This window comes from Siphateles boraxobius, unplaced genomic scaffold (assembly GCF_051911475.1).
Source record: "Siphateles boraxobius isolate OS27281-9 unplaced genomic scaffold, OSU_SipBor_1 46, whole genome shotgun sequence".
Taxonomy (NCBI): domain Eukaryota; kingdom Metazoa; phylum Chordata; class Actinopteri; order Cypriniformes; family Leuciscidae; genus Siphateles; species Siphateles boraxobius.
The window spans coordinates 5162801-5188201 of NW_027509097.1; the positions used below are offsets into that span (position 1 = coordinate 5162801).

The 25401-nt window shown below is 36.7% G+C and overlaps 2 protein-coding genes across 3 annotated transcripts; both read right to left on the reverse strand.

Annotated features, from left to right (window-relative positions):
- Positions 1-281: 281 nt before the first annotated feature.
- Positions 282-11144, reverse strand: LOC143710253 (uncharacterized). Of its 2 annotated transcripts, XM_077201247.1 has the most exons (16): positions 10968-11142; positions 9838-9942; positions 9240-9315; positions 7239-7395; positions 7117-7162; positions 6958-7016; positions 6792-6827; positions 6645-6697; positions 6290-6422; positions 1993-2210; positions 1855-1900; positions 1651-1716; positions 1487-1546; positions 1316-1404; positions 941-1035; positions 282-834 (listed from the first exon to the last, which is right to left on the reverse strand). In XM_077201247.1, the coding sequence occupies exons 1-16, from the start codon at positions 11137-11139 to the stop codon at positions 800-802; spliced, it is 1446 nt and encodes a 481-aa protein (XP_077057362.1). In that variant the 5' UTR covers positions 11140-11142; the 3' UTR covers positions 282-799. The 2 variants fall into 2 exon arrangements, with proteins under 2 accessions (XP_077057362.1, XP_077057363.1); XM_077201248.1 differs by lacking the exons at positions 282-834; positions 941-1035 and having other exon boundaries at positions 1313-1404; positions 1631-1716; positions 10968-11144.
- A 4836-nt stretch (positions 11145-15980) lies between these two features.
- On the reverse strand, positions 15981-18886 carry LOC143709733 (galanin receptor 2a). Its single transcript, XM_077200353.1, has 2 exons — positions 18435-18886; positions 15981-16863 (listed from the first exon to the last, which is right to left on the reverse strand). Exons 1-2 carry the CDS (start codon positions 18779-18781, stop codon positions 16122-16124), a joined length of 1089 nt encoding a protein of 362 aa, XP_077056468.1. The 5' UTR covers positions 18782-18886; the 3' UTR covers positions 15981-16121.
- Between the last annotated feature and the right edge of the window lie 6515 nt (positions 18887-25401).

The following is a 25401-nucleotide window of genomic DNA, read 5'->3' on the forward strand; positions in this document are numbered from 1 at the left end:
AAACAGTTTGATTCGAGCACCACTAGGACTGTTCAGTTCGATGCGTAGAGGAATGGTTCAGAACTATTGTGTGAAATCATGTGTGAAATGGCTCAACTGATTCGTTGAAAGGAATCAAGTCAAAAGAACGACTCGTTCTTGGTCGTAGGAGAGTGAAGTCAGAGACAATGAACAGAGTTAAATCCCCAAACCAAGAGCGAGATGTGCTTCAAATTAAAAGTTGCAGATAAAGGCCACCAAACTTGATATTGATTTCTTCATAAAGAATACTGCATAACAAATGAAGGTGTTTGCTTTTTATTTTTACACTTAAAATATTCTTAAAAACATATTCTGCCTCGATGGAAGCAAAAATATTATCTTTTAAAAAATATACATTGACTTTTCGTGTTCAGTAACATACATTTACTTATTTGATTAGAGAACTTGAAAGAATGGAGAATGTTAATTCCTTATTAATTGTATGACACGTTTCATTTGTTTTACCTGTTTGTGCATTTAATTAAGTGGTAATTTCAATTTCTTGTTGTTTTTAAAGTGTTTAAAATAGTTGTGTATTATATAACAGTGACAAATTAATAAAGGCATGAAATCTAATTGACTCAGTGTTTCAAGTATTTCTATCAAAACAACATAGCACAATACAGGGTATTACAATAAGGTTGTATCTATCATATATACTAATACAAACAATAAACAATATTGTTATAATACATTAGAATATATGACAAAACATAGTGTTAAAAAACACATGATCCAAACTACAAAAGATGTCCAGTCCTCTTAAGTTCTGGGTTTTTCATACAAACCATTCTGTATGTTTAAACCCAGCAGCTGTGGGGGAAAAAATATATACAAATTACTTCTAAAGTGATTGACGTTTGAAATACGAATCCTATTATTACTTTAACACTGTGAATTACGGTGGTTTCAAACTCACCTATACGGTTAACAATCTCTTCACACTCACTACTTGTGGCAGCCTGAAGGACCACACAACAGAAGCCTGTTGGTTTTCCTACCTGTGGTGAATCCCTGAAACCAATTAAATGTTTAGTACTGACTGTCCAGGAAAATATAAGTTCAAAAACACAAAGCCTGGAAGGAAATGGAATGCAGATAAACTCATAATCCGCCTGGCATTTATTCAAATTCCAACATTCTATCAAATACTGAAAGCCTGACTTTAAAAAAAGAAACTTTTGGTATTTCCAGAAAGAAAGCTTGACATAAAACAGCATACCATTCATCTAATTTTAATAACTTATATATGAATAGACATCTATTATACAACAGTTTCTCTAAGTATACTTACAATAAACAGAAAGCAAAAATGGTTAAATCAGGTTGGCTTCCAAACCTCCCAACACATGATATGTCAGGGAAGTGGTGTTGAAACAGCTCCTAATCAAAAGGAGAGACTTCGGCTTAAAATGATATACCTTACATAGTTATACATATATAACACTGAATAATAAATACAAACCTGCTTATTGGACTTCTCTATGCAGGTAAGATGAGTCTCCTTTACATCCAAAAGTACTTCCTGTATGACAAAATCAGAAAAAATGCATGAAAAATCATACAGATGTCACAACTAGCTTACATTTTCTCTTTACATAAAACTCACTTGATTAATTGTAGATGTACCTTTCTTGTCTGTTTGCTCTCCAGAACCTCAGGAATGGCATGCTGCAGAACCTCCTTACCTCCACACTTAAGATTAAACAAAAATAACATTGATATTCAATAGTCACACTATTTAAGATCACATATTGACTCAAATAATACACATGCATGGATTAAAGTGAAACAAGAGCGCCATAAAGAGAGATGTTCACACAACTACTGTACCATTCCTATGTTTGCTTTTCCTAAGAGGTGCACAGAGTACAGGATCCTGTTGATAAAACACAATCAAACAGGCCAGACTAATATGGTATTTGTGACTAATACAATTGCAAACACGCGTGAAGTCTTTATTGAGAGTACCTGCCGTCTTTCACACACTGTGTCTGCCCTCTCTTCTGGCCCGCAGTTCTGTCCTGCTCAGAGGCGGGTTTTGGGCCAAACCGAAGCGAGGGTTTTTCCTGTTTGAGTTTCCGTAAGTGTTTGACCAGCGGCTGATAGATGGACCCATCTTCTCCTCTCCAACGTATAAAGTGAATGGAAAGTGGCTGACCCTTCAGCTTAGACAAAACCACACCTGCCTTTGGAGGGGGAAAAGTGTGTGGCCTGTCAGTCAGATATTGGTCTTTACAGCGCCTTTGATGATCTTTTTTTTTATTTTTTATATTTGCAGAGACATATTTTAAAGTTGCGATGTAATGGAAGTAATGACAGGTCTTTTATACTATACTGTATTGTGATGTACATCCGAGTGTAAATCGGATTATCAATTATCGACTTGGTTCTATGCATCAGTTGTCGATTGGACGTTGCGGTCAACTAAACTGGCATAAATCACCAGAGAGAAGTATGTTGTTTCACTGGAAGATCGAGTTATGATATTTTAAGGTCACTTTTTTTTTTTTTTTTTTTTTTTTACAAATGATACACTTACATATCGTTCACAATAAGATCAATAACAACTATTTGGAAAATAGGGTGAATTTTCATTTCATGTCAACTTTAAAACGCTGGTACAAATCAGATTTGAGCACTACACAACTTTCAGGGATGCAAACACATGTTGGGTCAAAAAAGAAAGAGGTCATCGAAGCCCTCGCCCCGCGGCAAATATCCATAATTGTGATGAATTTAATCCTTTGTAAGTTATCATTTTGCAGTGTAAGATTACAGTTAACACATTTAAATATTACATAAATGTATTATCAGGGTTCTACGCTAAGGTTTTTCCCAAGGTACACATGTGCTCCTAAATGAAAAAATCTAGGAGCACACAACGACATTTTGGAGCGCAGTTTCAAGTAACAGAGTTTAACAAACTGTTTATTATATATATATATATTATATATATATATATATATATATATATATATATATAAACACAACGTGTGTGCTCCTTCTCTTTTTGTTCAACTATGGTGTGAAACTGTCGTTTTGATGCAGAAGTATAAATCACACTTTACAATCACTTTAGTAAAACACAACAAGGGGAACGTGTTGCTCTCAGGAGGAGGAGCACATCGGCACACCTGTGAATCTGCATCATTCACTGCAGAGGCTTTTTCCACAACATGGAGGAGAAACTAGTTTAAATGAGTGTATTAGTATTTACTAGTGTTAGTCGACTAAAACTAGACTAAAAATAAAACAATTTAGATGACTAAAATATAATGGGTTTAGTTCAGTTGTAATGCATTCACTCAGAATTTCTCTTAAATGTCCAAACCCATATACTCCTGGAGAAAACATATATTAACCTGTTAATATGAATGATTTTAAAGTTTGAACATGCAATACATATACAGATTTAACTACTGTGACTTAAAAAAATCGTAAAATTAAATAAAACCACTTTTCCTAAAGTAGAATAGTCTTCTTTCAATGAATGATATATGCATTCTTTATAACTATACTTGCATACATCATTCTTTATTATTTCAAACAGCAGACATATTTATTTGTATGAATTAAATATAACGAATCCTTATTTAAGCTATTAACGAGCAGTGATGCTTTTCTCTTTTTCTTTTGTTGCTTCAGACTGCATTAGGTTTATTACTCACTGTCACTTTAAGACATCGTATCATGTCCAATTACATGCGGATCCAATTGCACTGATGCACATCCGATACACTCAAAACTGTTTAAGACTTAACCGACACAGTTTACATGAATACTCTCCAAAATGGACATTTCGACATAATGTTGTGTATTTGTCCATTCAGACACGAAAGAGAGCTCAATTCAGTCCTCGCGCTGTGTGTGTGTGTGACTGCACGCTTCGAGTCGGGTGTGTGAGCACAGAAAACTATGCGTCTTCGTCACTCTCATTCAGATCTATATGGCTGCTCTACTCATTCTCCCAGACGTTTACATTTTTTAATATATTATGAGACATGCAGCGCATGTGAACCCGTGTGCCACTGGTAGATCAGCACGTCCCTACTGCAGGACAAATATGCGCATCTACAAACGCAGGACATCAGTTCTGACTGAATCGCTTCCCAAATCGTCACTATCTAACATTTTTGTCTAGTTTTTATTCGTTGACGAAAATGTCAATAGATTTTCGTCATAGATTTTGTCATTCAAAACTAGTTTTTATTTAGTTATCGTCTCGTTTGCGATTATGGTAGGTTGTAGTTACTCGCACATTGTGCTCGTAAATCATTTTTCCGGTTCGCACGTATAGATTTTTAGGGGCATATGCGAGCAAAATGGTCGCACTGTAGCCCTGATTATGTATTTTTATTAATGAGTGTATAAATCAGCAGCAAAAAGTAATTCTTGAAAAAATCTGCACAGTAATTTTATAAAAACCAAACATGTTTATGTTATAAAATCCAATCATGCATTGCACAATTTTATATATGAATGTCAATAATTCAGTGTATTTATATAGCCTACACTACACTACACTACACTACACAGAAATAATATACAATTAAATTATGCTTATTTTAAATTTATTGTGCAGGATAGGTATAAAAAAATATATAGGCTTTTAATAATCTTTCAGTGCGCAAAACCATGAACGCTTCAAAACAGAGCGCACAAAGCGCGTATGCGCATCGCGGGTGCAGAATGATGTGCTCAAAGCAAGCGCTGCGCTGCACAAGTGCGCATTTAAAAGTTCACTGCACAAAGCGAAGGAATGTCTAGCGCACAAATCCTAGTATATCTGTCAAACAGTTTATTGATCATTTGTTTCTTCACAGTTTTAAATTCCAGTTATTGTGCGTTTGTTGCCGATTCATAGTCCTTGTGCTAACAGGCACAGCGAGTCGTTTAAAAACAGCAACAAACATATATACAAATACACAAAAAATAAAGTAATTTTATGCAAATCCACAGCCTTTATCTACAGATCAAGCACTATAATGTGAATATATCATATTGGAGAGAGTTTTACCGTGCATCCTGCTGTAACCGGACGCGCGCGCTGTTTGAATACTGAATGGAGAATGATTGACAGCCGCAGAAGAGGGAAAACGAGTTTCCGTAAACTTTAATTTAATGATGTAAATAGACTTCTTTCCTGGGATGACTTCAGATGACTTTGTGAAACTATAATAAGACCCTCTCAGTCTCAGAAGTCACTCAAACTGACGTGAAAAAAGCGTGAGGCACCGAAAAGCGCGCTTGCATCCCTGAACTTTAATTTTGTTCTGGTTGTCACATTAGTTGTGAAAATGAAAATACTGTCATCAGTTATTTACTCTCATGTTGTTCCAAACGCATAAGACTTTCGGGACACAAATTAAGATATTTGTAATGAATGATTTTAATGTCTCTCCATTGAAATTCTAATCTACCAAAACATTATAAAACATTCATAAAGAGATCGTAAAATAAATCCATTTGAATCAAGTAGTTTAATCCAACACTTCTGAAGAGACATGATTGCTTTATATGAAGAACAAATTTAATTTAGGCTTTTATTCACTCGCAAACATACATAGAGCACTCAAAATTTATTTTACGATCTTTTTATGAACGTTTTGAACTGTCATAGTTTTGGGTGAGCAGACTTTCAATGGAAGCACAGACATCTCACAGATTTCATTGAATATATATATTTTTTTGTTTTCCAAAGATGAACGAAAGTCTTATGAGTTTAGATGGAATGACATGAGAGTGAGTAAATGATAACAGAATTTAAAAAACATTGGGGAACTAACACTTATTGAATGGCCTTAGAAGTCTTGGAATATAGCACATAAATGATACGAAACATTTGAATAACTTTAATGGTACTTTAATCATGTGTAGTTAATATTATAATTTACATCTATGCATTATCACCCACTTTGTGGAAACCAGCAGCTTGAACATTGTACCTAACATCTCTTTTAGTTTTTCCCAGAACAAATAATAATAATATGTGGTTGGAACAAGTAAATGATGACAAAATTGTCATTTTTCAATGAACTTTTCCTTTAAAGCGATGTAACAGGAGCCACATCTTGTGATGAACGAGTATTAGAATAAGCAAACACAATGGAAACACAGAAGCTTATCATGATTATTGAATCAATTCAGGCAAAGCAGAGAACAGATTACACATACATCAGGCTGTCTGTCGAACCAATCTAATATATATTTATGTTGGAATGTTGGGTCATGGAGGACACATTTTATGGGTACGACTTATTCTGACCTGCCCATTGCTAGCATTCCTCAGTGATATCCCATTGATTTCATCAATGATGTCACCAGGCTCGGCAAACATATCCGCCTGAGCTTGACTACCCTGAAGCAGGTCCAGCACAAACACACGTCCATCTAGGTACCTTCAAAAAGAAAATGGGATATGAATAGGAATACTAACTAGGAATATTTGCTGTTCAATCTAGACGATCAAAAACTTGCATTGTGTATTTTCGCATGATTTTTTTAACACAGACAGCAAAAGGGGGGATCAGAATGTGAACAAAAATTATTTCTAGAATAACTGGCTAAAATTACGAACAAATGGAGCATTCAGAATTGAAAAGACATGCCGACATGCTAACCTGAGCACCATTCCCAGCTCCCGACAGGGAACAGCTTCATAGATTTGACACACCTAAAACACAAGCAAGGTTTGCAACATGCAGTTCAACATTACCTCTTCATGCACACACAGGCAAATGAAGCATGTCAGAATATTAAGATTGTACCGGGAGCAGCCAGCTTTCATCCAGGAAACTGCAATTCTGAGATTAAAGTTACAGAGAGGAAGTTCCCAGTAAAAAACGACAAATTACAGCAACAAATCTCAAACTCAGCACATTGTATGAGTATAATTATATATTAGAGTGAATATACAGGCTTAGTGGTTCATACCTCAATACTGATCTTAAAGTTAATTTCTGACAACACCATAGACAGCGAAAGAAATGGTTCTGTTTGGAAACAGTTGGGATACTATTTACAAAAACAACAACAACAACAAAAAACAATACAACGGCTAAAGTTAGATGGTTTGTGAAACCAAAAACTCACCTACAAACTCCTCATTTCTAAGAATAGAAATGTTAGGGCAATACCACTGCAAAGAAAATAAATGATGTCGATTATTCTGTAAAATATGAGATTCAGTCATCACTCTGTGAGTGACCACTAACCTCGATTACTCTGTTTGTGTGCAGCAGGTGTTTTACTACATTTCCCAGGGTTCTCCTCATCAGCATGAGCCGTAAGAAGAAGCGTCCTCGGCCTTGAGATGTAATGAGTTTGCTGCAGGCTGTCGTCTGTTGCACTGCCAAAGAGACTGAACTCAACCTTCATGGGCAGACAGAATATTTTGATCGTTAAGATGCACTATTTTCAAAAGAAAATGTGGTTGTGATTAATCATAAACTGTTAGCCTATTTTTAAAATAGAAGCATTATGATGTAATATATATTGTTATTGCAATTATTAGAATAACAATTTAGGAATGACAAAAACTACCTCTTTTATTTATATTGCTCCATAATGTTTTATCATTTTAAATGTTTCAAAATCCTTCATTACTGTTTATGTCCTGGATTTAAAGGTAGGGTAGCACATTTTCGGAGAGGCTAGCAATAGGGAACTAGTTTTCAAAGCATAAGATCCCACCCTCCCTTCCGATTGCTCTCCAAAGGCGCACCTCCTCCAAAACACATGAACTCATACAGCAGGGAAAAGTGTGACGAGAGATAGCGTTAAAGGGTTAGTTCACCCAAAAATGTAAATTCTGTCAGTATTTACTCACCCTCATGTTGTTCCAACCTCGTAAGACCTTCGTTCATCATCGGAACACGAATTAAGATATTTTTGATGAAATCTGAGGGCTGGATCACTCCTCCATAGGCTTCTAAGGGATTGAAACTTGCCAGCCCCGAAAAGTTATTAAAGATATCGTTAAAATAGTTAAAGTGACTACAGTGGCTCAATCTTAAGTTTATCAAGCGACGAGAATAACCAAAAATAACGACTTTATTTCAACTATTCATTTCCTTCTTGTTGGGCCTCTAGTCAGTTAACGTAGTCTGATAGCGTAGAGCGTCACACGCAGGGTCACTAATTGGCCGACGCTGGTCATGTGGGTGATGTGTGTGACGTACAACAACAGAAGAACAGCGCTGTTAAACTAGTGAACTGTCTCGAGGCCCACAGAGAAGGAAACGAATAATTGAAATAAAGTCGTTATTTATGTATATTTCCGATTAAAAGTATTCATGTTGTTTGATAAACTTAAGATTGAGTCACTGTAGTCACTTGGACTATTTTAACGATGTCTTTAATAACTTTTAGGGGCTGGCAAGCTTCAATCCCTTAAGAAGCCTACGGAGGAGTGATCCAGCTCTCAGATTTAATCAAAAATATCATAATTCGTGTTCCGAAGATGAACGAAGGTCTTACGGGGTTGGAACAACATGAGGGTGAGTAAATACTGACAGAATTTTCATTTTCGGGTGAACTATCCCTTTAAACTACCTCATGTCTGAAAGCACCTAACATTACAATAATAATCAACAGAAACAATCTTATGAGCACTGACCTGTACTACCTGACTGCTGCAGATTCATTTATGTGTTAATAGTATTGCCATTGAAACGCATAAATTAGAGTCACGAACCGCTCAGGGTTCAACATCACGGGTTTCCATCTCTTCCAAATTACGGTAGTTATGGCGTGAATGCAGCATAAGCACGTTGTTTTGGTTCAGGAGGAACTGTAAAAGGCGGCTGCTGTTTCGGTTGTGGTGCTTGGTGACTGACGTCTGTCTAACTCTACATAGCATGAAACGCGCTGATGACGTGTGATGTCTGCGCGAGCAGGTGCGCGGAGGTATGGAAATAAATATGTTGACAGGCAGGTAGGACATTGTATCATTGCATCCGGACCAAATACAATGATTGGACAAACATTTTAGGGTCCTACGCCTTCCACAGATGACATATAAAGACCACTGGACCACTTAACTTAGTGATTGCTATCAGGATGTGAAGAGATTTTCAACCAGCATAACAAAAAAAAAGATTTCCGGATCCCGGATCGCCTGCCCTGCCTTTAATTAGACCTTGATTCCCAGATTTTCTTTCATCCTATAGTAAATTATGCTAAAAATGAGAAGCAATGAGTGCATAAAGACTCACCTGCCACATTTGTCGTGCTGTAGAAGCTGTTCGAAACAATGCCAGTAATCTCTATGTGCTAAGCTGAGAATAGGCTCTAAAAACATGAATGACATGCAGCATTCATTATATAATAATACTGTCCTTTACATGCACTTTTATTTGCTTGTATTTTTTTTTTTATCTAAGAGAAAAACTGCTACTAATAATTATATAATTAAAATTAGCCTGGAGTGTTTTTGCATGCACTTGCTGGCTGCTTTTCCTTTCACTATCTTTGTTCTATGTTTTGTAAAGAAATGCATTATGTAGACAGTTTATGTGTACAGTTTATTGTGTACAACTACTTTGAAGCATTTAAGCTTAAATATTCAGGTCAAAAGGTTATAACGTCATGAGAAAAATAAATTAAGTTAAGTGTGTCCAAATTTCTAAAGTATATTGTCAATAGACACATCCTTCTTATCTGTAAACCGCAATAAATATCATCCTATAATGTGTATGTATTTTCTCACAATGTGTGCCAGGTGTAATAATGGTTTGCGCCCTGTGTTTGCTGACAGGTGGTGACAATGTGCAGGTGTACAGGACAGTGTGTGTGTTGGTGTGTGGATCTCACGCTGTAGTCCCTTTTGCAGTATAAGTTCCAGGAGCTCACAGCAGGATGCCAGGTGTGGGTTGGAGTCAGTCACAGTGCCCTCCGATTTCAAATTTAGAATACACACTTGGAATAAACAGGGAGGATTATGGTTAATGATTAGTTTTCTGTTTTTAACCACAAAATGTAATGTAGGTACGTGGAATAACCCTTGCATCATTAAACCAGATCAAAACATCACACACTAGCATACTTGGTTGCCAGGAATATGATAAAACGAGATGGATCTGGAGCGGAGAGAGGAAATTTCTGTCGTTCGCTGCACTCATACAGCTTCAGACTGGCTTTTGCTTTGTGTGTTTTGGTTGTATTTTTAGACTAGCAAAGAGAAATGTGTTAAATATTGACAATATTACCTATTGTAAAAAGATCTGAGTTAAACTGCTTCTCGAACAAGAAAAAAAATGGAGGGAGGGACATTATTTTGTCCATTGTTAATTGATCGTTGTGGTTTGCTATTGCTGCAATCTCACTTGAGTGACAGTTTGTCCTGCCCTTGCGCCAGTAAACAGATCATTCATCAGAGAATAGATGGTTTGATTAAAGATTAAGAGGGCACATGCATTTAAAAAATAATGATGTGTGCACGAATAAATCATTTATAATAGCCTAAATGCCGTAATATTCAATAAAAAATAAGAATATGTGACTTGGTCATGGTCTTTCTCCCCTATTACCATGGCTACTCAGTAACGTTATGAATATGTAAAAGACAAATAGGCTAACGTTACTCTTTTTTTAGTATACAAATGTTAGTTAAGCCACTTATTTGGCTCCCGAGATTTAACTTACAAAAAAATGCGGAAAATATAGTAAGACTATATCCTAAAGAGCAGCAATAAAATTATCCTCTCCAGGGTGGCCACTTCAATCCCATATTACTAATTCAAAACTGGTTTTCTGAGTGCGCAAACCAAGACAAGTATGCTAGCTATTATCTCCCAACAACAGGCGCTGCTAACAGCTCTCAGACAGCCTTTCATCATCTGTTGCGTGAGCACAACAACTGATCAATAACCATAAAACAGCACATCGAAGGTCATATACAGCCTTTAGTATGCGTATGATGATATATGGGATATGAAACCTACCTTTAAGTGTTTCGATAAGCGGGTCTTTTGCTGGCATTATTGTCAACGCGCATATTCCGCCACACTTACACTGACAAGCGCAAATGCAAATAACCGTCATCAGAGGTTTCCTCACGGTTGCTTCATGAGTGAAATGTGAAGCACGCTCAGTGGTGACAGTAACAGCCGTCATAAATGTACGTTAAACAGTTTATCGCCCCTTTATGAACCCATAGAGTATTTCTAGAGTATCATCTATTGATGATCTTTTAATTCAATAAATACACTCAAGTCGTTCTCAAAAGGAAACATTACTCAAACAGTGGAAGAGCTTGTTTTAAATTGTTTCACCACAAATAAATAACAACAAAAATAATAAGAGTAGCTATTATTATATAACTAAAACATAGATTTTTACACTCTCAGTTGTTTATTTTAGGCTATTTGTCTAACAATATCCTCATAATGTTTTTTTCTTTTTCTGTAGACATATCCATTACATCTCAAATTATGTAGGCTATTGTGCTTGGAAATTTTAGATTTTAAATATACACATATACAAATATACAGCTCCTGTGGCTAAATACACTAAATGAAATATTATTTTCTTTCTGCATAATTAAAAAAAGCTGCTTGGTTGGAATTTATTTATTAAGTGGTGTAAATAGAATACATTTTTCTTTCTTGCTTTCATTCATTTAAATCAGTACACTATGCATTGAGAGTTTCTTTAGTGTGATGTTGGGCCTTTGTTTAACAACAGTTAACATTTACTTTTCTTGTTATTGCGAAAGTCTTAGATCCTAATTGGACCTACTTCACTGGAGGCACAAGTCTTCTGCGAGGCAACATCTCTGTTCAATTCACTGAGCATGCTTTAACATACAAGTTCGTCCATTAGGACTGATTGGAAACATTCGGTAAAGGACGACAACTACCTGTTACGTCCCAGTGTGGTGACTGAAATGATCGAGCTTATGAAGGCTGTTGCAGGATCTTAAGCAGTGCTTAAAGAGATAGTTCACCCAAAAATGAAAATTCTGCAACTTCTGTTTCATTCCAACTTTAATAATTACAAGGTTAGAGTTTTAAAAACAAACTCAGAATGTAGATCAATAAAGCACTGCATTTTAAACACTGCAATAAAAATTGCACAAGCTAGTATAAACTAAGATGGAAACACATTGCCTCAACAGTGGATTTGATTGGATGACTCACCATTAGACCATTTCATTGCACAGCATCTCAAATGTTGGTCAGAATGATTTGATGACCTCCTACTGTCTCACACGATTGTGTTCACAAACACCAGCATCCAGACACTAGGTAGCATGACAGCGTTTATTGCATTTCATCTGCGCATTCTGGGACACAAATCTTTTATGATATAGGATAAAAGAATGAAATGGAACAAACTTTAGATGGAAACATAGCTAATGTGAACACTGTTTACTGCTGACAACTTCCATTGAGACAACATCAACAGCTTTCATTTAAGCTGGATCTTTTCTTTCCCCTTTTGCCCCCATAGAGACAACAAGATGGAGGAGGCAATATACAGCTCCTTTATATACAGCTTGTTTTATTTTCTTTAATAAAACAAAAGTAGTATTTCAATGAGAGTATTCAATGCAACAGTGTGTAAAACACAACCAACACCAGACAAAGAACTAAATGAACTGAAGCGCTTATAAATACAAGATAATAAACTCAAATGGAAACAGGTGGGATTTAATTAGTCATATAATGAATAGCCATGGTAACTGGTAACCGAAATCACATACATACTTGTTTACACGACAACAAAATGCTTAAAACTGAGATGTTTTCCCTTGAGTTTTCCGCGTACAGACGACACCATTGTCAAAACGATCCCCATTCACACGGATCCGCGAAAACTACTAAAAACGCTGTATTCTGCTGCCAGGCCATTAGATAGCGATAAAACAGTAGGCTGAACGCATAATATGGATGTGCATGACGTCATCGTCTTCAAAGATTCACGTTTTTTGTTGTTTACAAGGAGACCGTTTTAAAAAACTTGCACTTTGAAACCCGTTTTCAAAAGTTTGCATTTTCGGACACCCAAACCGCGTTGTCGTGTAAATGAACGGCCAAAATACATAAAAAGTTTTAAATTTTTAGGTGAAAACAGTGTCGTGTAAACAGCCCCTTATAGTAGGCGAAAAAAAGTATGTGACAAAACAAGTACGTCCAAATTCACAATACTCATACAAAAAGTCCCCGGATGACCTACTACTTCTAGCAAGATTCTGAAGTGTGCATACAATGGACACTTTACTATCCCAGAGGGGATTTGTGAATGGCAGTGAAGCGACGCAACTGCACTGCAAGGTCACATGGCGAATGTAGTTGTTATTTCGGACACAGCCTCAGAATGAACACGCAGACACCCAGTCAGTATCTCCTATATATCAACATCAGTTAAGCTATCTCATGCCCCTGAGAGGCAGGGCAGAAGAGTGGCGCTTAATTGGTGAACTTTGACTTTACTACTTTGTATTTTCAGGAAAAAGCCATTACAAATGTGTTGGGGTTGGTACAGTGAAAATGACACACAAGAAAAAACTAGAAGAGGCCAACTAACTGTCAGAAAGTACTACTGAGAAAAAAATGATAGACAAGACAAGAGATTGAACCAGAATACTTCACTTGCTGGTTTTATTTTAGGAATGTTTTTTTAATACATAATTCTGTTTGGCAAAAGCTGATTTAATAAATAATAGAAAGATTATTGGAGTATGTTTTACAAGAAAATATAATAATTCAGTCTTTACATTTTTTAATTCAATTAAATGTGTTACTTTCCATCTCTTTGTACTTATTTGTTTCATCAAGCATTCTTTTTTAAGTGAAAATTGTTTATCACCAATTTTTTTTCAGTGTATCAGGACTGGATCATACAGATTTATTGTGCTTTTCTTGTAGCTTGGCTCTATATATCACCACCCACTGCATTGTTTTGCTAACAGAAGCTTGAAGGTGAATAAATAGGAACAAAATATTCATGGTCTATGATCTAACGGATGAGATTTCTTTTGGGACACATTTCTTTACTGACTGCCTTAATTTTCCATGACTATGATGTCTGTTCTGTTTCAAAAAGTCAGATCAATGTATGACTCCTATAGTGAAGAGCTAAATTGGTGACTGGCTGCAATAGGACTCATGGAGAGCAGAAGAGCATCATCATCATCATCAGTAGAGAGCCAGAATTGTTTTTGCCACTTCACAGCTGTCCTCTGCATGCCAATCTGTTTGACTGCAGAGTGGCTCTTCAAGAAGAACCTTAAGTATGAGAGACACTGGCACCAAAGTGTCCTGCATAATTACATAGTGCATGAAGAGATTTTTGACACACATGAAGGTCACTAAAATGAACATATTCACACTCAGTGACCTGTTTCATGTCGTATTACCAAAAACAACAAACTACTTGCCAGAATGTCAGCAGCTGATACTTTACAGGGAAGAGATGCTCAGAAAGATTTGGCCTCATTCCCTCTTTAGCATATAAGTAGCGTCATGGGAAGTATAAAATAACCACAAATCTGGTTAAATAAAGTTGTTAAATGAGGCCGCAACTGTGTGCTTTTTCCACTGATGGAGCAAATCAGAGAGCACATATTGCCCACAAACTCACTAAGCAACAGCTGAGCCTGGAGCAGCTACACACTAGAACCAGCCAACTGGCACATTCCCAGTAAAGCCAGATCCAGGGAGAACCAAGATTAGTGGGTATTCTAGTGCAGATCTGTTTCATAAAAGCTTGAATGATGATTCTATACACTGTTGCTTAGAAATCATCACAAAGACCAAGACTTATTTTCAGTTACGAATCGTTTATTTATTCATTAATCGGCTTGTTAATTCTTCCTAGCATTTATGGTTGAGCCTAACTAGAATACACATTCAAAGCATTTTCTTTCAAATTCATAACATGCTTGACAGACCCAATGACCCATGAGACACAAAAGAGGTAGTGGTACAGATATAGTGTATGTGAGACATTTCATATAATTTTGCAAACAAAGTCAACCTTTTTTCTTTCAGCTGTTGTGAATGAGAGACTGTAAATGTAAACAGTTTCAGAGAAGTTGATAGGGGTCAATGATTCATGTTTTTAACCATATATTAATTTATATAAAATACACAAAAAATGCAATTTCATTCATAGAATTACTTGAACACCACCGTTCAAATCTTTGGGGTCAGCAAGATTTTTTAAAGAAACTGATGAGCATAAGAGACTTCTTTCAAAATTACAAAATCTTACTGACCCCCAAACTTTTGAATTGTTCCAATAAAGAGAATGTTTTTAATTTATCAATTACATTATTTTTTTATATATATTTTTGGGGTATTCAAATAATATCCTCAAGAATAAAAGGGTGAATCTTATCAGTTTGGCATAACCTTTTATTTCTATTACTTTACTTCTGTTTTAAAAATGAACAAAACTCCTTGCTTATTTGGAAATATTTCATATTCAAATATTTTAAATACCAACTAACCATGTGGTGCAACCATATATATATATATATATATATATATATATATAGTTTATATAAACAATACAAATATTTTACAAAACCATATGTTCACATGTGCTTTAAACTAGGTTTCCAAAGACATTTTTATTTATTTATCATAGACACTCTTATATATCATTGACCCATACAACAGATCCTGTGTAGCAATAACCCAAAATGAGATGAGAATAGCAGATGAATACTGTATTAAGGTGACATAAATTCTAACAAAAATATGTTCCAATATGATCAAATTGTTATGAAAGTTCGCCATGGGAACTAAGCCACGAACTAAACAAATTGATGCCGGCACTTTTCTCTTATAATTGAATCTATTCGTACCTCTGGAAAACCTTACTATGAGTCACAGTCACAAAACATAGCACAGTGACAAAAGCTGCCAACATTTGCAAAACACAGACATGAAAGATTTTACATTTTAAACATCAGTCACTGTCCTCATCGAGAACACAAAAAGCACTGCTTCCTCTCCACCTGACAATCCGTGCCTATATGACAACTTTTATGTAATCACAGCGCAAATGCTGTTAAAACCACCGGAAAAGAAGTGTTTTATACTTTGGTGAGCACTGATTTGACAGCGGGTGAGAGTGTAAGTGGATTATGTCAAATTAAATGTCATGAAGGCACTTGTCATCATCTTCTTGCTACTTTTGCTCCAGAGACGACCCCGGGTTGACCCGTCACTATGATTGGATCCTTCACACGTGGCTGCTTCCATCAGGCTTACCGTCTGTGCTGGCTGCACGTTGTGGATCCGGTTTACGACTCGGTTAGGGAACGCACAGCCAAACACCTTCTTGAAGCCCTTGCGGAAGTGCTTAGACACCAGGGCATACACGATGGGGTTCAGGCAGGAGTTGGTGTACGCCACCAGGTGAGAGAGAATGCGGATGATGTAGGTTGTGTGGTTGAGCGGGAAGTGGCCGAACAACATGCACAAGATAACCAGGTGATGCGGCAACCAACATAAACAGAAGAGCACAGCCACAGTGATTATCATCTTGGTCACCTTGCGCTTGGCCTTGCGGGATTCCGACATGTCTTGCATGGGGTCCACGGAGGTCCACAGGTAGCGAATGGTGCGGGCGTACGTGATGCTGAGAATGAGGACTGGGATGAGGTAGCCGAATATGAAGGTGCAGACGTCCATGGCTCGACGATGATGGATGTTCCACGCCGGGATGCAAACAGTGGTCCCGTCTAGATCCATCTGCTGGTAGTAGCTGAGATAAGGACTGGAGAAGAACAGTGATAGAGCCCACACCAGGCTAATTGAGGTCAGAGCATTACGGGGTGTTCTCGTCTCTCTTGAGCGCAAGGGGTACCGAATGGCGAGATATCTGTTGAGAAAATGCAATCACATTACATCAATAATAATTTAAAATTATTGCTAAATTGTAAGTCACCATGAAATCATAATGGACAAATCTTTTTTATATTGCAGTGCATTTCTTTTTTCATGTTCCCTCGTTATCAAAATAACTCTCCTTCCCTCTTGCATTAAAGGGATAGTTCACCCGAAAATGAAAATTAGCCCATGATTTACTCACCCTCATGTCATAGGTGTATATGATATTCTTTTTTCAGACGAATACAATCGAAGTTATATTAAAAAATGTCCTGGCTCTTCCAAGCTTTCTAATGGCAGTGAATTGCTGTTTCTGTTAATAAAAGTGCATCTATCCATCATAAAAGTGCTGCACACGGCTCCGGGGGGTTAATAAAGGCCTTCTGAAGTGAAGCCATGCGTTTGTGTGAGAAAAAAAATATTCATATTTAATACGTTACAAAGTAAAATTCTAGCTTCCGGCCATACTTGCGCCTAATGCACAACTTACGCAAGTTGTGACGCCGGAAGTAGTGTAGTGCGTCATGGTGTAGAGTAAATATCAGCAGTACGTCTCATTACTCGCATAAGTTGCGCTTTACACTTAAGTGGAATCCGTATGTTCATTTGGCCGGAAGCTAGTTATTTTACTTTATAAAGTTTTAAATATGGATATTTTTCTTGCACAAATGCATGGCCTTTGTTAACTCCCCAGAGGCGCGTGGAGCACTTTTATGATGGATAGATGCACTTTTATGGACTTCAAAACAGAAACAGCCATTCACTTCCATTATAAAGCTTGGAAGAACCAGGACATTTTTTAATATAACTCCGATTGTATTCGTCTGAAAGAAGAATGTCATATACACCTAGGATTAGGTGTATTACTAATTTTCATTTTTGGGTGAACTACACCTTTAAGTTCTCTTCTTTTCTCTGATGACGTATTTACTGGCAGGAGGGCGAGACAACCCGTGTCACTCACATGAGATCACAGCAATAGCAAACCACAATGATCCAATCAATGGACACCTGATGGACAAAATCAAGTCCCACACCACATTTTATTCTGATTTGTGCTTTTTGACTCGGATATACGTCACAATAGGAAAGAATACTAATATATATATATATATATATATATATATATATATATATATATATATATATATATATATATATATATATATATATATATATATATTCTTTTAGCAATAAAAAAAAACATTGAGCTTCAGCCATTATTTTGTACAAATAGGCTATGGATAATCATAATAATTTCATTTTAAAAGTGCGTATATGTTAATCCCTAAAATCCATTATTAAAGAATTGTATTGTTTTCAAAACAGTACCAAAACAAGAGAATTAAAAAAATGATTTAACACAGACCGTCAAATATCAGTTAACGTTTCTTTCTACACTATTCTGATTAAGTGCCGTGCATGCTGACCCTGTCCTCTTACAATTATTTATTGCATAGTATTACTGGCTATATAAAATCTCAATTAGCCTACGCGTTTCACGATTCACTGAACTGGAAAGAAAAGCGCGCGCTGTTTGTGGGCAACATGATAAGAACGAACCTGTCCAGAGACACAGCTGTCAGAGTAAAGATGCTCGCGTACATGGTCAGGTAGATGATAAAGTGCACAGCTTTGCACACGAAGGGTCCAAACACCCACTCGTCCATGGTGTAGATGGTAGCCTGGAAAGGCACGCAGAAGACGATGAAGCAGAGGTCCGCCAGCCCGAGGTTCAGGATGAACAAGTTGGTGCTCTTTGTGTTCATCTGGCCGTTGCGGATGAGAACTGCGAGCACAAGACAGTTCCCCACGGTACCAACCAAAAATATGATAGTGAAAATGACAGAAATTATTACCGACTCAACTTTCCAGTTGGGGGAGAAGTGATTCTGCTGAGATGCGTTCATCTTTCATACAGTGAAACGTCTAAAAAGCTTCAACGTTGCATAGGCACCATTTGGGCACGCATAAAGAACATCTACATTGACATGTTTGCGCTATAAGTCCTATAAAATAGACTACTCAAACACAACGAGGAAAGAAAAGCATCTTCCATCTGGATGGTTTTTACGCATGGTACAGATGAGGTGGATGTGATTGAACGTGTGATCATCACCATGCCTCCTCCCCTTTACTCAACCTATTTATCAAGAACTTTTGAAAATGAAAATGAAAACCCAAAAATGAAAATTCTGTCATCATTTACTCGCCCTCAAGTTGTCCCAAACATATATGAATTTATTTCTTCTGCTGAACACAAAAGATGATATTTAGAAGAATATGGGTAGCCTACAGTTGATGTGCCTGATTCACTTCCATGGTATGAAAAAAATACTATGGAAGACAATTGGGCCCATGTTTGGTTACCAACATTCTTCTGTATTCAGCAGAAGATATACATTCATACATGTTTGAAACAACTTGAGGGGTGAGTAAATATTTTTGGGTGAACTGTCCCTTTAAGGTAGCCTATATCCGGACGCCTTCAGTGCTGTTGAGAGCGAATTTTAAATAAATATGTAATGTGTTGCGCGCTTCATCTCAATAACAAAAGAAACACACAACAAAAATGACAGTGGTGAGAACTCAGCAGTTAAGAAATCATGTTGGCACTTTAGTTTTAACTAACCCCTTTTCTTTGCATGACTCATTGACATTATAGTAAAGAAAGGCTCTTTCTGCATTATCCACACTGTAATAGTTTAAGCATTCATTTTATGTCATTGAATCGAAGAGGCTCGGGATCGCGCGTAAATGTCACATCCTTTTGTTTTCCCGGCTAAAATGTCCGGAGTCCTTCACGTAAAAACAGCAGGCTTACACAGAGAACCTACATTGGGGAAGGTGTCGTTTTTTAAGTTTCGTTAAAGCTGTTCACACATTGACAATAAAAAGGGATTAACTTAAATGGCTGACTCCACTGACAACTTTCCCATATAGTGTGACAATACAGGCCTACAGTATGCTATCCCACTGGAGCATGTTGTCACAAAATGTCAACATGTCTTAAGTTAGATGAAATGCATTTTTTTTTCTCAGAGCAATAAAGGTTGAAATGTTCAATGGTATTTACCATTGAAACTTTAAAAAAAAAGAAGAATCCTGCATTACCCTGAGAAATATTAAACAGAGTAAAAAGGTGTGCCAGCCCGGCTCTCCGCTTAAATAGGCCTACAGTAATTTAAGGAGGATGGATGACGCAATGACTTAGCAAATCAAATGCTGCTTCTGATTAGTTTAATCAGCAACCATATTAGAAACTACACAGGAGCAGAAGAAACTTTCTGACTGGTATGACTTTCAATATTATGATCATGCCAATTTAAGATTGATCTCCTATCGTTTATATAATGAGAGTTCACTCTCACACAGACATCATTCAGCCTATCTATTGTGGATTCCAGACCTGCATCTGACAACTTGTTATCATGGTGGTGCCTGCTGCTTTACTAACCCTCAATCCATCCCGATTATCCCTCTCCTGTTCCTGCAACAGATCACATGTCATTTAATACTGCTGATGTCTAGCTAATGTAAACTATAGGATATAGTGATGTTGTACTGTACCAAACACATGCAGTGAGGCCTTACCTTTTGTGGATAAGGTTGTTTTTAGCATGCTTGGAGTACTGACCAACCAGCATCAAGATACTAGAACAATTGTTTATACTAATTTAAAAAATAAGCTGAAGGCCGAGCTATATTGTGAATATACTAAAGTGGAATCTTTACAACCCCTTTTTTGGGCAGAATTGAGCACATTATTGCTTAAATACAATGGTTACTACATAGTGAAAACATTAAGAACATTAAAATATTATTTATTTATTAATTGGATCTTTTCACTAGAAGTTATAGCCCCGGAAACATACCAAGCGTTAAGGTTAATAAGTAATATCAATAGTGTTTTGTGTTATAGCTCTTATGTGTTTACTGTAATACTGAATTTATTATAATAAAACAAAATATTATTTTATAACTTGATGCTAAACTGTCAAACATCCATTGTTTTTATATTCAGTCCAATGCAATCTATACACCAAAAATAAAGGTTTCAAAAGGGGGGTTTCACAGTGATGCCATAGAACCCCAGTCCTCGAGGGCCACTGTCCTGCACAGTTTAGCTCCAACCCTGACAAAAAATATGTTTTAGTAATCCTGAAAACATTGATTAGCTTGTTCAGGTGTGTTTAATTAGGGTTTGAGCTTAAATCTGCAGGACAGTGGCCTTCGAGGACCGGAGTTGCCCATCCCTGCCATAGAAGAACCATTTGAACATTTCAAGGAAAAGGTTTTCTTAGTGTGAAAAACATTTTAATAATCTAAAGAAACGTTTTTCCCTTTAAAGAACCTTGTGTGGGATGGAAAGGGATGTTAAAGGTTATTCCTGGAATCACAGATGCTAATAAAGAACCTTTTTTTAAAGATAAATAAACAATATTTAGCAATAAATGCATTTTTTAAAAGTATTAAATATTCTATTCTATCTGTTTCATTCTATTAATTATGTCCTCTGATCGCCCTCTAGAGGTAAATGAACAGAGTGACTTTTTTTCACTACAAGAAAGTTCACAGAGTACAATCACATCAGATAGGAATACCTTTGCATATTGAATAAATCTATGCATATGTGTGATATCTCCAATGCCGTTCCATGACGTACAAACAATAATGCAGTCATAACCCACATATCTGTTTCTATGCTTAGGCTATAGGAGCTCAAACCACGATGTCACCAATTAGTCACAAGACTCAAATGCATTGATGTATCTGACAGACTCTAAATCTGTAGGTCTTGAGCTCAGATACAGGCAAAACTAATATCCTACAGTATTTCTTTTATCTGTCGTTTATCTCATCCTAGACCCAGAGACTTGACCCAGTTCCCTCAGAAGAACCCCATTGAGCCAGACCTGCCCCTGTCTGAACCCCACCATCCTTACAGTGTGAGTCATGTTTTTCCACTGCTACACATATGCATACATTCGTTACTAAGTTTAACCCCTGCTTTTTATGCCAAGGGATATCCATGAGACATCCTTCTAAATTCAGTGACAATATAACAAGAGTTTCAATTCCCGTAGCTGATAAAACTGATCGGGTAAGAGTTTCGGAAAATTTAAAATCGAAATGACTTACACTATGCCTGATATTGCATAGCCATGTCACAGAAAACGCACTGGATCCAAGCAAACATTTAATTACAAAGTCATGTGTATAGAGTTACTATCTGCATATAAAGATTTAAAAAAAAAAAAATTCTAATAGCCTATCAGTTTGACCTTGTGTTTTGCTGAAACATACACATGAACATGTAAGCACACAAGTGTACCACCAGAGGGCAACACTATCACAAAAGATGATAAAACTGTGGCACTGGATCCACACAAAACTGATGCTTGTGCCGTTTTAAGCCTATCCACCTGTTGGCATGATTCAGTTTGAACATCTTACATGTTGGCATTAGCAACAAAAAAAAAGAGGAAGGTATCAAATCATAATGAAGTTCCCAAACATCTAATGTTGTTTCTTGAGGACAAATGACACATTTTGAAATGTATAAATCAGGACACTTCATCAAAGAGGTTTCAGTCAAATGAACCAAAACAGAAGAAACATTCACACTCAATGGACATCCTTGCTTACCTACTTATGGACTTTTTATGGTATTTAAGGTATTAAGGTCATTAATATAAAAATAATAATAATAATTTGATAAAATATAATACAAAATACATAATATTTATTAATATTATTAGTTATGTATGCATAATTAATTTTTCATTATTTCAATACATCACTTAACACTTTTCCTGCCAGCGGCAGCATTTTTTATAGATTTTCACAAAAATGTCATGGCCACCAGAATATTTTACAATATATCAAAAGAACAGAGTCTCTGCTTAATTTTTTTTTTCTAGTTTCATGCATTCTTTATTAGACTACATCCGGATCGGATTCAGAAAGGAAACTGTCATCTGGGTTATTTTTACCTACTCTTTTATGAGTACTGTGAATTCGAACATACTTCTTTTTTCACATACTGTTTTTCGCCCACTATATAGTAGGGGAGTGGGCAATTTCAGATGCAGCCAATGCCTTTAGCACTTGTTCCTGCTTCTTTTGCACCTGTGTTTTGATTATGTACTCTTTCAGACAATGCGTAATAGCACCTCCTACCCTATAACAGTAAAAACGGATTGCCGGAAAATTCTGTCAATGGCTGGAAAATAGTTAATTTTCAATGTGTTTTAATACTGATGTAACATTGAAAAATGTCTTTCTAAAAAAGAGGTGAAAAAAAAGAAAACACCTCCCAAAGCCTTGTATTTAAAAAAAAGAAGAGAAGGCTACATGGTGTCCGTTCACGCTGAAGTACGATGCGCTCCAGACTCTTTGCTGGTTGGTTACTGAAAGAAATGCCTGAAATATCTGAGTGTTGAAAGTGGCCTAGGATGCCTCTGTAATGACTTAACCTTCTGTTGGTGGGTTACTGTCAAAATAATGACTACTGCTTTCGAAGTCAACTAAACAGAACTCCATTCATTCGGAGAAAGCGAAGAAAAACAGAGGAAAAGGACATTTTTCCCTTCCTTTCCTCTGACCATTTATCACTCTCTTGTACATTCTTTACGTCACACAGTCGTTTTCTGAATGCTCGCTGTCTGTTTTTGGCTACGGTTTTGCGGTGGCTTCCAAGTCCCAGTGATCCTTGAAGAATTGAGGGTTCTATATTTTCCGTTGGTCATAAATTGGTGGCTGCTTACACAACTGTTAGTGCAACGAAGCTCTGGTATCAGGTGAGTCTGGCCTGAATGACCCCTTTCTGTGCATTCTCACTAGCGGAAATGACACAATAGACTGTGAACTTGTTGCTCTGGTGGGCTCGGCGCGTTCAAAGCTGCTGGGTGATATTGGGGTAACAAGAGCTGACAGCTTCATGCTGGCCACACATGGGAATATTTTGGGGCCCAAATGTGTGTTGGCTGGGTGGCTAAGAAAAGAGAAACAATGGGAAGTGTAAGCTCTGCAGTGCACATCTAGGGCCAGTTTTACTTACAGCTTGCGCCAGCGCAAACTCCCTTTTGGTGTTAAAAAACTACTGTCGGGATTTACTAAAGACACACACTGAAAAATTATCACTGAAAAGGTGTGGACAAAGATATTTTTGCAGATGACCTTATTGCAGATGGATTTGTAGAAGTTTCCCTCTCAGGCGCAAAATTTATGGAAGAAGAGTATTTTTTTTATCGATTTACGAAGGTTTGTGAAGCATGTCTTAAACCAGGCGCTAATTTGCGCTGCACATGATTGCGTTGGTTATTATGAAAATGATCCGACTGCGTATGTGTTCTTTCACTTGCATGTTGTCAGTAGATTAAGCGCAGAACTTTCCACTCCCATCGGTACTTTTATGGGATTGCGCTCTCACGCTAATTTGACCTGTTTAGTAAGTCAGGCCCCTAGACTGCAATAAAAAATTCAAGCATATCCTTTTTGGAAAGCATAAATAAATGATTGAATAAGCTAAAATATAGACTTTACGTTTTTGCTTGCTGAATCATGGGTGCTTATATGACTAAATGTTGTCTTGCAACAACCAGTCAAAGGCATTTAAAAAGTGCAAGTATGTTATCATATGACATTGGGTGATGATTCTAAAATACTGATTCTAAAAATCGCAAAAATATGTTTTTCTGTTGTTTTTTTTTCAGGAGAATTGCACCAATGCTACTGAATCTATGCCACTGTTAAAGCTACAATATGTTTGTTTTTGTTTGTTTTTGCCGCTAGGGGCCGCTAACCTCTTACAATAACAAAGCCGTATTGATGACAGTGAATAAGCGGAATCATGGAACTTGTTGTCATGCCGATGGATCTAATAATGTTAATGGGAAATAATGTTTATGGATGAGTGAATACATTCATGTTTTTTAGCAGGTTGCAATTGCTAATGAGAGACAGATATCAGCGCCACACCAGAGTCCCGCGGATGTAAAGGAATGAGGACATTTAATTCTACCAAACTACACACAAGTGCTGAATTAATACTCAAACTGGTCAGTTTATGTAACAAATTAAAATTGTGAGGTAACGCAGCACTGTTTCACTTGGTCTACACTATCACACTAAACTGCATTTGAGTGAGTTGAAAGTTATAATTTTATTCTATGTGTTAGTTTGTCTTTATGAGACTAGAAGTAAGCTATATCAGCATTAGAATAACATACTGATCATATTCTAACATTTCATCATTTTGAGCTATATAACATTGATTTGTTTTATGTACATTTGCTCACCTATCTAATAAAGTACATGCAAGAGCGGCGTCTCTGTCAAGTCGAAGTTTGAAACGCTATCGGCATCTCAAAAACGCCATTTTGACGCTGATATTGATCCTCGTCTTATTTCTCCTTTTGTCCCAAAGTAGAGTCTGGCTTTTTAATGAATCCAGAGCTCGATGAGGAAATCAGAGACACTTTTAAATCTAATGCACAATATTATATTCTTTCTATGAGGTTGTGCT

Bases quoted from the DNA above. Each gene is read 5' to 3' on its own strand.
- LOC143710253 (XM_077201247.1), bottom strand. From the start codon at position 11,139: ATGACGGCTGTTACTGTCACCACTGAGCGTGCTTCACATTTCACTCAT. The intron at 7,163-7,238 runs GTTAGTGGTCAC...TTTTCTTTGCAG, and splicing joins ACACAAACAGAGTAATCGAG to TGGTATTGCCCTAACATTTC. The intron at 6,698-6,791 runs GTACAATCTTAA...CTTGTGTTTTAG, and splicing joins ATGAAAGCTGGCTGCTCCCG to GTGTGTCAAATCTATGAAGC.
- LOC143709733 (XM_077200353.1), bottom strand. From the start codon at position 18,781: ATGAACGCATCTCAGCAGAATCACTTCTCCCCCAACTGGAAAGTTGAG. The intron at 16,864-18,434 runs GTTCGTTCTTAT...TTTTCTCAACAG, and splicing joins ACAGCTGTGTCTCTGGACAG to ATATCTCGCCATTCGGTACC.